The 13,366-nt window shown below is 45.4% G+C and overlaps 1 protein-coding gene across 2 annotated transcripts in view; it reads left to right on the forward strand.

The window, feature by feature from the left end:
• The window catches only part of Myo16 (myosin XVI), a 490,479-nt gene that overhangs the window by 443,465 nt on the left and 33,648 nt on the right, over positions 1–13,366 (forward strand). For both annotated transcript variants that reach the window (XM_021218659.1, XM_029531821.1), the window contains exon 33: positions 7,295–7,453. In XM_021218659.1, coding sequence (XP_021074318.1) covers positions 7,295–7,453 — 159 coding nt within the window. The remainder of the gene's footprint in view (positions 1–7,294; positions 7,454–13,366) is intronic.

The raw sequence follows: 13,366 nt of genomic DNA on the forward strand, positions 1-13,366 counted from the left end.
TCAAGTCCTTCCCTGACCCTAGCCTGTTCCTTCCTCTCTGTAAGTTCACCTTACTCGTCCCTCACTGCCTTCACCTTCCACACTGGCTCTTAAGAAATACCCTTCCTGGGAGAAATTCTCCTTGCCTTGTTCCGATGAGAGCTGCCCACTTCGATCTTTGGGTGTGTGCTAGTGTCCCTCCGAGCCCCCCCCCCCCCGTGCAGATCCAGAGTCTTCCAGCATTGCCTCCTCTGGACCCCTCCTTGCTGAGGGCGCTCATTGGCCTGCCCCTTCCCCCCACTGCCCAGTCCTTCTGCAGGGCACCAGTCTAAACCCTTACGGCTTTTCTATTTATGGCATCACCTCCAAGCTCATGAGCTTTTGCCAGGTGAATATTTATCCTTCAGCTCTGCTCAAGGCATTTGGAGGAAGCCAGGCTGGAGATGAACCATATACAGAAGATCACCCTCCACCCCTCCCCAACCCCCAATGCTGCAGCAGATCTGGCTTTTTTCTCTTGATACAACCAGTTCTGTTCCCTCGGGCACCTCCCATTCTTTCTGCGTCCCATGCAGAGGTGCTGGGATGTTGTCCCCTGCACTTCCTCACCCTCCAGGTTCTCCTGTGGATTTTCAGAGTGAGCATTTGGGGGCTCTCTTGTGCAAGCCTCAGGCTCCTCACTAATAGAAGCCTCAAGGATATTCTAAAGGCCATTGACCTGGAGGAGTCACCTGCTCCTTCTGGAAGCCTGAGAAATGACACTCTTGTAAGGAAGGCATTTAGGAGCTGCCACTGCAGCTCAGAGATACGAGCTGGCTATCCCAGCCACCAAGTGCTCAGGTGAAGAATGCCAGTCCCCACCAAACTGACTCCAGTGCCCCGAAGCAAGAGATTATAAAGTAACATAAGGTAATATTTAAAAATAAGCACTCAGTATTTTTAGGCTGTACATACTGACTATTTGCAGGACAATAACAGAAACTACAGAACGAGGCTGGGCATTGACTGTGAACATCCAGCAGTGTCTTCTCCTACAGGATGCTGGGCTTCAGTAGAGAGCCAGCAGCTGTGGTGCTCTGAATAAGAGGAAACATCCAGTGTGTGGTGGAATATTGTCCTTATCTTGTAATTTGCAATAAGCAGATGTGGAACCCAAAGGTGTGCCACTGCCACCAATGCTCAGTCCTTTCCTACCTGCCAGCTTCCAGCCATCACCTGCACATGATGCCTCCACTAGGGCTTGCTAGGAATTCTTTCTGAAAACACAGAAAGTTTACCACCATGGGAGATGTTGGCAGTGCTTGGAAAGTGAAACTTCTACAGTCCGTTGTCAGTGTTTATTAGTCTCCTTTTCTTTCTTTCTTTTTTTTTTTTTCCTTCTTTTCTTTATGTCTTTTTTTTTTTTCCTGACATTACAACGTCTTGCTGTGGAACCCTAGCAAACATAATATTCACTTGACAGCCAGAGCTGGTTTCAAACATTCAGTGAGTCTCCTGCCTCAGCTTCCTGAATGCTGGGATTAGAGCTTGTACGATGCTGCCTGTATTTCTCTTTCATTCTGCCATGATTTATTGAGTACCCTCTACAAGCTAGGCATGTAACTCCTGCAAGCTAGGCATGTAACTCCTGCAAACTCTCAGAAGATGTATTTGAATTAAAGATACCGCCATGCCAGAGGAGGGAGGCAGAACACAAGCAAGCTAGAGAGAAGGGGTGTGCCAGGCCTGGAGAAGGACCAGGGACAAGCTGCCTGGCCTGAGGAGGTCACCTGGAAGGCCTTCCTGGTGGGCATGGAGTCATGAATGAGGTCAGAGCTTTACTTTTCCCTGAAGCCTGTCATCTCTGGTGGCAAGAATGCAGGGAAGAGGTTAAAGCTTACAAGGACAAAATCTGGGGCTAACAGAGTCTTGGAGGATCCTCTCCATCCTGGGAGACATTTGCATCTTAATTCAAATGAACCTAGAAAGCACACAGCTGGAAAAACCTCTGAAAGGATCTCATTTCAGAGCAGGACTTTGGGCTGGGATACTCCATTCTAGGCCAGGTAACCCATGGTCTGCAGCCAGCCTTTCTGGGTACCTTAAGAGGTTTTGTTGCATCTCTAGCCTCCACCTACCAGAGGCCAGCCACAGCTCCCCAGTCACAGCCACAGCTCCCCAGCCACAGCTGTGATCTCCAACTAAGAAGAATCCCCCTAGATATATTTTTACCACACACCCAAAGTGTTCCAAAGAAGACACTTTATTTAAGAGCAAGTAGAAGACAGCAGAATTCTGTGTTAATGTTGAAGAATTTGCTGGAACTCCCCCCCCCCCACTAGGTTAAAAGTCAGTGCATACAGAGCCAAGCATTAAGGCCAAGCCCTTATTCTTGAGTCACATCCTGGTGTGATTCATTCCTTCTGAACCCGTACCCTCTGCAGTGAGCGCTCAAACACCGCAGGTATTCAAACCGTCAAGTGTTACCAGCACCCCGACAGAAAGACAGGATGAATCACACACAGGCACGCACGCACCACACAAAAGGCACGGCCCCAGACATGTCTCAGGGAAACTTTAACTCTGACACAGCACTTTCCTTGCATGCCTCTCCTTCTGCTTAGTCATCAAGATTCTCCAACCTTCCCCTTCGGTACTTCTCTCGCCCTTCCTCCAGCACGGAGGCATGAACAGGCTTGAGGACGCAGCCCCCAGGCAAGTCCTCCTCTTCTCTACAAAGTGTGCGTCTTTGTGCACACTTGAAGAACTTTACAGACCTAAGGCCAGAGAACTGGCGACTTGTTCTGTTGTGATCCTGTCGATGCCTAAGTACAAGGCAAGGGAAGCAGGGTCTGGTCCTATACCAGCCCGCAGCTTATGCAGTGAAGAGAAATACGCAGAGTGCTCGAATCTAAATGTCAACAAGTTAAGGCATAGACGCCTTCACTTCTCTGGGCGTGAGTAAGGATGTTTTTGAGCAGACACTGGTGTGTTACTCATAAGCCACAGGTCCATGGATATAGTATGGAGGAAAACACAATTACCCTGATGAAGGCAGCAGGTCTGTGGTGAGGAATTTCCTCTATTACAGTGTCCTATTTCAGGCTAGGTTCCTGGTTCATCACCATGGAACATCAGGAATAAGGTCAAGAACAAAAACCACCTCAGCCTTTCCACCTGCAAATGGGCTTATGAGGAAAGGCCATCAACAGGGCAAGAGGGCACAGGACTGGGTGCACAGCAGAACCCTCAGAGCTGGGCCTGCGTGGGTGCTCACTAGGGGAACATGCTTGTAGGAGGGTTAATGTGCTGCCTAGCCTTGACAACAAGAGTGACCAAGATTCTCGGACTCTGAGATAGTTGCAGAAGTGCCTGTGCAGCTACTCTGCTGACCCTTCATCCGGATGCCTTGCACTAAGGAGCACCAGGACCCTCCCCCTGTCTGTCCACAGCTATTCTAAAATAGACTGGCATATTTTATGATAAAACAAAACCATCAGGCAATGCAAAGTTTGCCATCTAACCCCAGTGGCAAGTGTTTGAGCGCATGGGGACTCCAGCTGAACCTGCAAAGTGGAAGCGGGGAGATACATTAAAACCTTAATAATAAAAATGAAGGGTTAGACCATGGTGTCAATCGGTCTGTGTGGCAGAAGTAGGCTATCAGGAAGACTGGCATCAATAGCTGAGTGTGAAGAATCTACAAGTCCTGGAAGGTTGTCTCTTTGATCATCAGAGAGAGCCAGATTCTTCTGTTGGCCTGTGTTTACCTAACCCTTCCTGCACCTGGGGACTCTCCTGTTCCCCTGATTGTAAAGCCTCCATTCCTTTCTGGGCTGCATCTGGGACATGAGTGACAGGCCTTTCTCCTCACCAATGTCCTCACTTATCACTCCTTTGCTATATGGTTCCTGGGAAAGGCTAGTCCATCTTTGCTGCAAGATCTGTAAGTATTGTAGAGTTTATCTCTGTACCTGCATCTTCCCTCTGCTTTTTTTCCCTCTTAGCTGAAATACCCCCTGTGAGGACACAGCTTGACCCAGCGGCTGTTCTGCCCCTCGGGTTTTTCACTCAGTCAGGGCTGCGTTCCTGCAAGTGCTTGGTGATCTGTGGGTATGTTTGCCTGTTGCTTGGTCATCCAGCCCCTTTTCTAGGAGGTGAGCTTTGACCTACAAGACTGTGGTGTCATTTACAGTCTCTTGCACCTAGAGTGTCTGGTACAGAGTCGGCAAGCAAACGGTAACTGGGCAAAAGAATGAAAACAATACCTTGACATACCCACAGGCATGCAGGCGCATGGATACATGGCCATGTCTTAAGACAGCTCTGAGGCGGAGCCTGCTTTGTTGGCATACAGGAGCTGTAAGACTTGACTAAACGGAGCAGCCATTTCTTTAGCTGTAACACTGGCCACTGTAAAGAGCCCAGAGAAGAAAATCAGCCTGGCTTGTGTCAATGTCCCCGTGGATACTGACTGACTCCACAAAGCCCACTGTGCTGTTTGCGTTTGTGTCTGTACGCCACAGAGTTGACCCCCCCCCCCTTTATGACTCATTGGGGCATTAGGCATAAGTCCCTCTGCTTGGTGTTTGAAACTGTGATCGTTTTTAATTGTTTGTCTTATCTGATAAAGATAAGCTCATGCACGTATTTACAGGGTTCCAAGTAATGCTTGGATAGGATGCACATCCTGTGATTTTAAAGTCAGATTAAACACATCTCCTCAAACAGGTTATATTTATTTATAGCTAAAAATTCTTTCTTGTAGCTTTTTGAAATGCACTCTACATTGTCATTATCTCTAGTTGCCCTGCTAAGTGACCACACATCAGAACTTCTCTTCCCTAACTGAAACTATTGTCCCACAGGCCAACCTCTCCTTTCTCTCTTAACTCATATGCTCTTCAGCCTTAGGTAGCCATCACTCTCCTCTCAACACCTATAAGATTGACATCTTTAGATTCTGCAAATGACGGAAATCTGCCCCTAGCTTGGTACATTAACAATCAATTCTACCCACATTGCCATAAGTGACCAAAGTTTCTGTTTTGTGTTCCCTGATAGCAGCATTCCCTCATATATATATATATATATATATATATATATATATATATATATATACTTCATTTTCTTGAACCATCCAGCTGTTGGTAGATGGGTAGATTAACTCTATACAGTGGCTATAACTAATAATGCCCCAGAGAATATGGACTTTCAGGTGTCTCTTTGACATGCTAATTTATATATTTGTGTACTTACCCATGGGGAGGTAGTTGGATCACATGAATTCTATACGACATGTAATAAATATATCAATTTACATTCTAGTAAGCAAGGGTTCTGTGTGTGCACATACTCATGAGCCCCATCTTTTGTCTTTCCTACATGGTTCAGTCTTCTCAGTGGAGTTGGCACTGGTTTGATTTGTGTTTCTGTGGTGACTGGTGATAGTGTGTTTTCATGTATGTTCTTGTTCATGTATATTCTAATCCTGTGTCTCTCTTGACAGGTATCCAGGTCTGCTGTCTGTTTTGAGTCCAGTTATTTTTGCAGTTGATTTTTTTGGGGGTGGGGGATGATGGATTTCCTTGCATATTCTGTGTTTTAACTCTTCCTCAGATGTGTGGCTTGCAAACACTTTCTCCCAGTAGACTGCTGGTCGCTTCACTGTCTCCTTTGCTGCGTGCAGGCTTATCAGTTTGCTATAATCCTATTTGACTGTTTGGCTGTGTTTCTTGTGCTCTGGTGGTCTCGTTGTACCCTCTCCCATCCACGATAATGTCCTAAAGCATTCCTCTTTCTCCTCTAGTGATTTCATAGCTTCATATCTCATGCACTATGGGGAAGAATTTAATAAATCATTACAAGTTGGTTTTTAACTGGTGAGAGGTGGGAGCTTGTAGTCCCCAACTTGCCCTGTACCATCATCAGAACAGCCGTCCCATTCCTAGTGGGATTCTTAGTGACTGTGTAGACACATTCAGCGGGCCGCGGGTGTGTGCTTTATTTCTGGATTCTTGTTCTGTCTCCTTGGTCTCTGCATCTGTTTCTGTGTTGGTCCACACTGCTTTGTTACCGGGGCTTTGAAATATGTTTTGAAGTTAGTTTACAATATGTACAATGCCTCCGGCTGTGTGTTCTTTTTGCTCCAAGTAGCCTTGACTGATCAAGGTTTGGAGTATGAAGTCATTTTGCCATGTTTGGGGTAGTAAAAATGACTACCCACTATGTGTATTCGAGGTCTGTTATGTGTTTCTGCATCCCCAGGACTCCAAACACACTTGCTATAAAGCAAGGCTAGCACCTCTGTTTCTTGGGGTCTGAGTTAGTAGGGTCAAAGGTGACAGTGCCCAACTCTGCTATAAACAAAGTATAATGTTGCAAATTAAATTTATCACCCCTTTTAAATACCATGTTAGCATCAAACCTTAGAAAGTCTCCACTTCCAGGAGAGTTAGGATCCAATAAGCACTGACAAGAGAGAAACACACTCACAGCACACTCAGAGGTAGATTCAAGCATTTCCTGAGGGTTATAGGAGCGCTGGGGATCCTAGGAAAGCAAGAATTCATGCTGGGCGCACCTGCATGCATCAGAGGGAAAGTGTCAAGTGTCAGGTGATGTGGAGCCACAGTGGCACTGTGATGGGATGAGGGACAGCACCTGACTTCCGAGCCTTTCAGGTCTTCCCAAGCACCTTGCAGCAGTCACAGGAGTCTGTGTAAAGACTCGTCCTATGCTCTTGCGCTTGTCAAATCTCGCTTGATTGACTCTACACAGCTTTCAAAGCTCCCCTTTGCCCCATAGAACTGAACAATGGCTTCTGTTTTCATACATCTCAGGCCCCTTGGTGAGAAACACATTACGGTGCCCCTAAGTATTCTCTTTGTAGTGTAGAAAATGTATCTTAGTGCGTTTGAAGTTTAGTTTCTATAATTGTAACAGACAATACAGGTTTTGCCATCTTGTTCAACATGCATTTTTTTTTCAGAGCTATAAGCTTGTTGTACCATATGTAAATAGTTTGGGCACCAAAAAAAATATTCATTACCTGTTCAGCATAGGAAACATTATAACCAACTCTTGGATACAAACCAGAAACTTGGACTAGGTTGTTTGGAAATAGCAAATTACAAGTTGCTTTCCCCAGCTTATATTTAAGGGTACCGTGACAACTTCTGCTGACTGCTATCTCCACTACAGATTTCACTAAGGATTTTGGAGCATGCGTTTTAAGCATGATTGATGTTTGATTAATTAGTCTTTTCCAGTGTTTTACTCAGATTCGAAGTACATCTTATCAGAGAAGAATAAACATTTCTAAAATTTATTTTAGGGTTTGAAACTAACATGAACCTGAGTAGCCGGGATGAACCCAGTTCATCAGAAATGGCTTCAGAGACTCAAGACAGAAACGCCAATAACCACGGGACTCAACTCTCCAGCTCCCTGACCAGCGTCGTGACGGCTGAAAATGGAAATCCCATCACCAATGGTGAGCCCCTCTAAATGAAAGAGCCAGCAGGCCAAAGTTTTAAGGCGCATGCACTTTGGAGGAAGAGTATAATTAACAGTTAAAAACGAAGTAGGCTTGGGCTGGAGAGATGGCTCAGTGGTTAAGAGCACTGACTGCTCTTCCAGAGGTCCTGAGTACAATTCCCAGCCACCACATGGTGGCTCACAACCATCTCTAATGGGATCAGATGCCCTCTTCTGGTGTGTCTGAAGACAGCTACAGGGTGCTCATATACATAAAGTAAGTAAATAACTCTTTAAAAATGTTTTTTTTTTTTTAAAGTAGGCTTAATAGCTGGAGATAGAACATAAGCTGTAAAACTCTGCCTTGGGCCTCACTGTCAGCGTCTTACCGCTCAGGCAGAAGAGAGTCTCACTCGTGGTTTGATGACCTTTTGGAGGTTTGGTGGGATGCCGCTCCACAGGATCCAGCAGAAGATGCTTATTGTGCTGGGGAGAACATGAATGTTCAACCAACATTGTGGAATTAAATGTTTTCACACAGCTAAGAATGTGAGAGGAAGTCATACTGAGGGCTTCAGAGGACAGACTGGCTTTAGGCTCTCAGGTGACTCTATCACTTAGAAACCAGCTGGGCTGCCACATCCGAGTTTATGAAAACACATGTTTTCCCTGATATGGATCTAGTAGTAGCTGATGGGGAAAATCCAGCTCTTCTTTCCTGAGGGTGCCCAGAAGAGCCTTACGAGGCGTCTCTGCTTACTCTGATAAAGGTGGCCAGAGAGCTAACAGTCAAACGCTGAGCTGGGGACCAGAGGCCACAGTTCTCTTTATGGTTTCCTTTGCTTTCATGAAAGCCTGACTAAGGAGAGAAGAGTTTAGGGCAGCTCACGGTTGGAGAAGATACGTCCCGCCATGCCATGGAAGCCATTGGTAGTGGGAGGTGAGGTGGCTGGTTCCATTGTTACAGCAGCCAGGATGAGAGGGAGAGATGCCTGCTGGTGCTTGGCTGGCTTAATAATTTTTCCTTCTTATTTAGTTCAAGCTCCCGGAACAGAGTGCCACCCACATTCAGGGTATGTCGTCCTTCCTCTGTTAAACCTCAATAGAATCACCATCCTAAGTGACGCTACGTCCGTTCACGTTGACAGTCAAAAGCAACCATGACAGCCGTGCTGGCCTAGCAAGGCAGCCTGAGTCTTAGGTTCTCCTCCCAGGGACATTGGGGACACTGGAAAAGCCTAATTCTTTGATAGCAGACTCAGTCCAGGATTCACTAAGACCACCAAGGGGGTGGAACTGAGGTGTACCCATCACAGAATTAGTTGCACTAGAACCAGGACTATGGGCCAGCTAAGGCTTCTCAGAATCTCCAAGTTGGACTGAGGCCATAACACCCTTAGGCTCCTGGGGAAACCCTATGTAAATCTGTTCCCAAGGACAGTAAAAGACTAGGGCACTTGGTATAACCACAGACCGGAAGACAGAGCACACAATGAAGACTTATAAGACCTACGAGCACAAAACTCAGATGGAAAACTCAGAAACAGAACTGGCAGTCACAGTTTCCTCAAAAAAAAGAGCTTAAAAGGTCAGAGCAGAAAGACATGTGCCTTAGAGGAAATGGATAAAATCAGAAATTCCTTCAGAATGGGAAGTTGACTGTCCAACAGAAAATAGAACCACACATCACAGCAAAGCCCATCAGGGTGATGTTGCATTTGACCAGAGAGTTGTTTAGGTGGACAATGGGCAAGTAGTCTCTACAGAAACCCACATGGGATTGGAGGAAATGAGGTGGGCATGTACCCAGCTCAGTGGGAAAGGTGGTGGGGTTCTGGAGAAAGAGGTGGTGATTAACTATAGAAACGTGCGCTGGTTTCTCAGCCCTTGTGAAAGCATCCGGGCATAGATCCAACTTGGTCTGTTATAGAGCCCAGCAAACTCTTCCTGCATAACCCAGACGTGAGCAGTGTCAATACAAGCACTGAGAACGGATGCTCTGTACGCTTAATTCATAATCCACAAAGCTTAAAATAAATGCAGCACTCTCCAAACTAGCGAACAGATGTCTCCTTATCTATTGTCATGTGAGAAGTTACTCGCCCTTTCCCCCAATTTTGAGAGTTAATACAACACACAGAGATTATTTCAGATCTGCCAAGGGTCTTCTAAAACATCCCAGTAAGGAGACCCCAGAAGAGAGAAGACTGAGTCCCCTCACCAGAAGCAGAGCCTGTCTCCAGGAGAACTTGAGCTTCCGGGAGCTCCCCATGTTCTTGACTTTACAGTAGTCACAGTCCTGCAGATCAAACAGCAAATATATTAGACAAGGAGGAAGCAAGGTAACTCTTTAACCAAATATTCAATTAATCTGATTTGTTAAAAAAAAATCATCAAAACATAAAAAGCTACAACTTGGAAAATGGTTATAGGTAGATTCAATAGAGTTGACTCAACCTCTCAAGGCAAATTGACTAGTGGAAGCTGATGAATTTTTACAAGCACCGTGACTTCCTGTCCCATGATATTTTCTCAGAACTACTAAAATATACAGTTCCAGGACCTGTGTGTTGGAATCTCCATAAGCCTGTGCCCATTGAAGAAACACTACTACTTGCAAATGAACCACTAATTGCTAGGGAGACAGCCAGGAAAATCCAGTCCTCAGTGTTCCAGAGCCGTTTCCACACATGTAGCCTGTGACTTGCTTATTACCACAGAACCTTGAGAGGAGAACAAGATTTTATTCTGTTTAATTTTATTTTATTTCATTTCATTTTATCTTGGGGGGAGGGGGGCTGGGGGATGGGGATTCCACCTGTGTGCAAGTACCAACGGAGGCCAGAAGGTGACATCAGATACTCTAGACAGCCTCACCATAGTGGCATACTGCCCAGGTTCAAACTCCAAACCGGATGCAACAATATCAGACGTAGGACAAAGGTCCTTAACCTTTCACCTTCCAGTTTTCTCCTATTAAAAGGCGCGATACAGGACTATGCCAGGACTTTTACAGGGAACCTCAGAGATGGGACTAACCCCAAAGTTAGTGTTCAGTCAATACTACCCATTCACAAGCTGTGAGCCTCTCAGTGTAGAACCTGGGAACTCAACTTGGGTCCTCTGGAAGAGCAGCAAGTGTTCTTAACCACCGAGCCATCTCTCCAGTCCCCGAGGGTTTCATGCCCATGCCCAGGGTATAGTCAATGTCCATTCTAAAGAAAGCACCAGAAGCAACTAAATATCTATAATAATTTAAAGTTCTGGACGAGGCAGAAATAGCACTATTTTTCTAGGAAATGGTTTCTTCGGAGTGCCAGGATCTGCGCGCTACCTCTGTTTCCCAGAAATAATTGTGTTTGCTCATTTGCTGAAATACAGTTATGTGTGGCTAATTATAGCGATCACTTACTTTAATTGCATCCTTTTGCTGATGTGAACACAGACTTGGATACTTTTTTTTTTGTACTTAATTATTCCCTGGACTTGTGGTTATTTATCATTACATTCGAGAGCCGCCTTTGGTGTTAGGACGCTTCAGCTATATCAAACAAAAATATTGTAGAGATAAAGATGTTTATTTTGTGGCAAAGCAGAGATATAAAAAAAAAAGTTCGAACTAGGACATTCTATGATCAGTATGATTTTCTCTCTCGCTGCTCAATAGATATGCATTTTATTGCTGAGCATCAGGAAAAAAATGGCAATTAAAGATGGAGTCACTACATTTGAGTTTACATTTATCTCTCTTCTGTTTATATGCGTGATATTCGCTCTCTGTGTATAGGCTGGGTCGTCTGCTCCAGGAGAGGCTGGATAAGGGGGAAGAGCTGCTGATCTCAGCATTGTTCCCTTTGACTGGAGCTGGGGGACATCAGGACCAAGTCACACAGACCTGGGGTTAGCAGAGTGTGGCTTCCTTCACACATGCCTCAGGAGCAGGCACCTTGGAGTAGGTTTCCATCAACTATGTGATAACACACATTCTCCAACTTTATGTCTGAAACTGGCCAGAACCCTGGACACCCGCACTGTTGTCTGGTTCTAGTCCCAGGAGCCAGAGTGCAGCAAACGTGCAAGCCTCCACTTCCCCGTGGAAGAGCATTGCAGTTGTGTGCACTGAGAGGCAGGGGGGGCTTTGCTGGGGAGGAGAGCTCCTGCCTCATCTGCCAAGCCCTGCTGCACTCTTTCTGATCAGAGGCATTTTGAAGGCATACTGAATCATCTCTAGTTTGGACTTTGTTTCATTAAATGTTCGTACTGTTGTTGGGAACTGGGGGTTGAAAGCAGGTCAACTGGGATTATGCTTTGCCATCCTTCCTGGGGCTTAAGGCATCATCCTACCAGTATACAAAACCAAGATCTGACATACTGGCACCTCAAACATGGGCATGGCCTTTAACCTATCACTTCTCAACCTGAACAAGAAAGGAGGCAAACTGCTCTGTCAGAACTTCTATGGGGAATCTAATAGGGCAGCGCTAGCCCAGGCAGTGCTCAGTCTACAGTGCCCATTCACTCAGTCAGCAGTACCCATTCACTCAGTCAGCAGTACCCATTCACTCAGTCAGCAGTACCCATTCACTCAGTCAGCAGTACCCATTCACTCAGTCAGCAGCACCCATTCACTCAGTCAACAGCACCCATTCACTCAGTCAACAGCACCCATTCACTCAGTCAAAACAGTACCCATTCACTCAGTCAGCAGTACCCATTCACAAAATCTTGGAGATTTTCTAAGTTTTCATGGAGAAGCCATGGGGTTTATAAGTGAAACAGACAAGGAGCATGATGGTGAATTGAATTTCCTGGGCTGTGCAGGCTGCAATCCTATAAATAGCCTGGAGCAACCCAAGTGTACACCCTGCCTGGTCCAAAGTGAATAGAAACATATTGAACAAGGCCAAAGCATGCACAACTCCAGAGATCAAGGATGGGCATAAGGTTTTGAGTCAAATTCTCTACACAAATCTGAAGATCTTGTAACAGCTTCTCCACCTTTTCTGTATTGAGAAGCAAATGAAGTTGCTATATCACATGTGCATTTTCTTGGAATGATTAATGAAAGTTAGCATGTTTATTGCCTACTGGTCATGTCTGCCACTTCTTCTTAGTTTTCTATGTATGTTCTATGTCCATTCCCCCCCACTGCCCCCAAACCTTGATTGAAAGTCCTTTTTCTGTGTATATGTTTGAAGATATTGAGACTTCTATTTAATGTACTTCAGTATTTTATGTTGTTCTTACATTTTTGCTATAGTTTGTGATGCTTTAAGTATACATTCATTTTAGTGTTCATAATTATGTTTCCTGTCATGCTTGGTGACTCTGGTGACATTTTTAGATAATTTGCCTTAAATGGGATATTATTTCTATGACGATCCCTAAACCTTGGGGGGAAGGGATGTGATAGACATGTCCAATGTAGAGCTGGACACTCTGTACTCTCTTAGTCTCTGTACCTTGACCAGCTGTGGGTCTCTGTGATAATGATCATCGACTTCAAGGACAACCTTCTCTCATGAGAGACAAGCAGTGATCTGTGGTCATAGCAATGTGTCCTTAAGAGTTGCTTCAATGTTTTCTTAGCTGAATAATGACAGTACATTCTCCCCTAAAGCCCATGACCTGTCTAGACTACTACATAAAGACTTAATATCGGAGGTAATAGGCGACTTCAAGGAGACAGTGTTTTCTGGACATTGTAGGGCAATTGCATACAGCCACTGGAACAGCACGCACAGCTAGACAAAACCCCAGCATGCAGAGGGGAGGAGGGTGCAGAGTTCCATTCCAAGCTGAGGGGCTACTAGCATTTCAAAGCTGCTGGGACAGGGTTGTTGGTTTTATTTAATGGTGTGACTCCTTTTTTATATGGAGAGAGAGAGAGAGAGAGAGAGAGAGAGAGAGAGAGAGAGAGAGAGAGAGA

Source organism: Mus pahari, chromosome 19 (assembly GCF_900095145.1).
Source record: "Mus pahari chromosome 19, PAHARI_EIJ_v1.1, whole genome shotgun sequence".
Classification (NCBI taxonomy): Eukaryota; Metazoa; Chordata; class Mammalia; order Rodentia; family Muridae; genus Mus; species Mus pahari.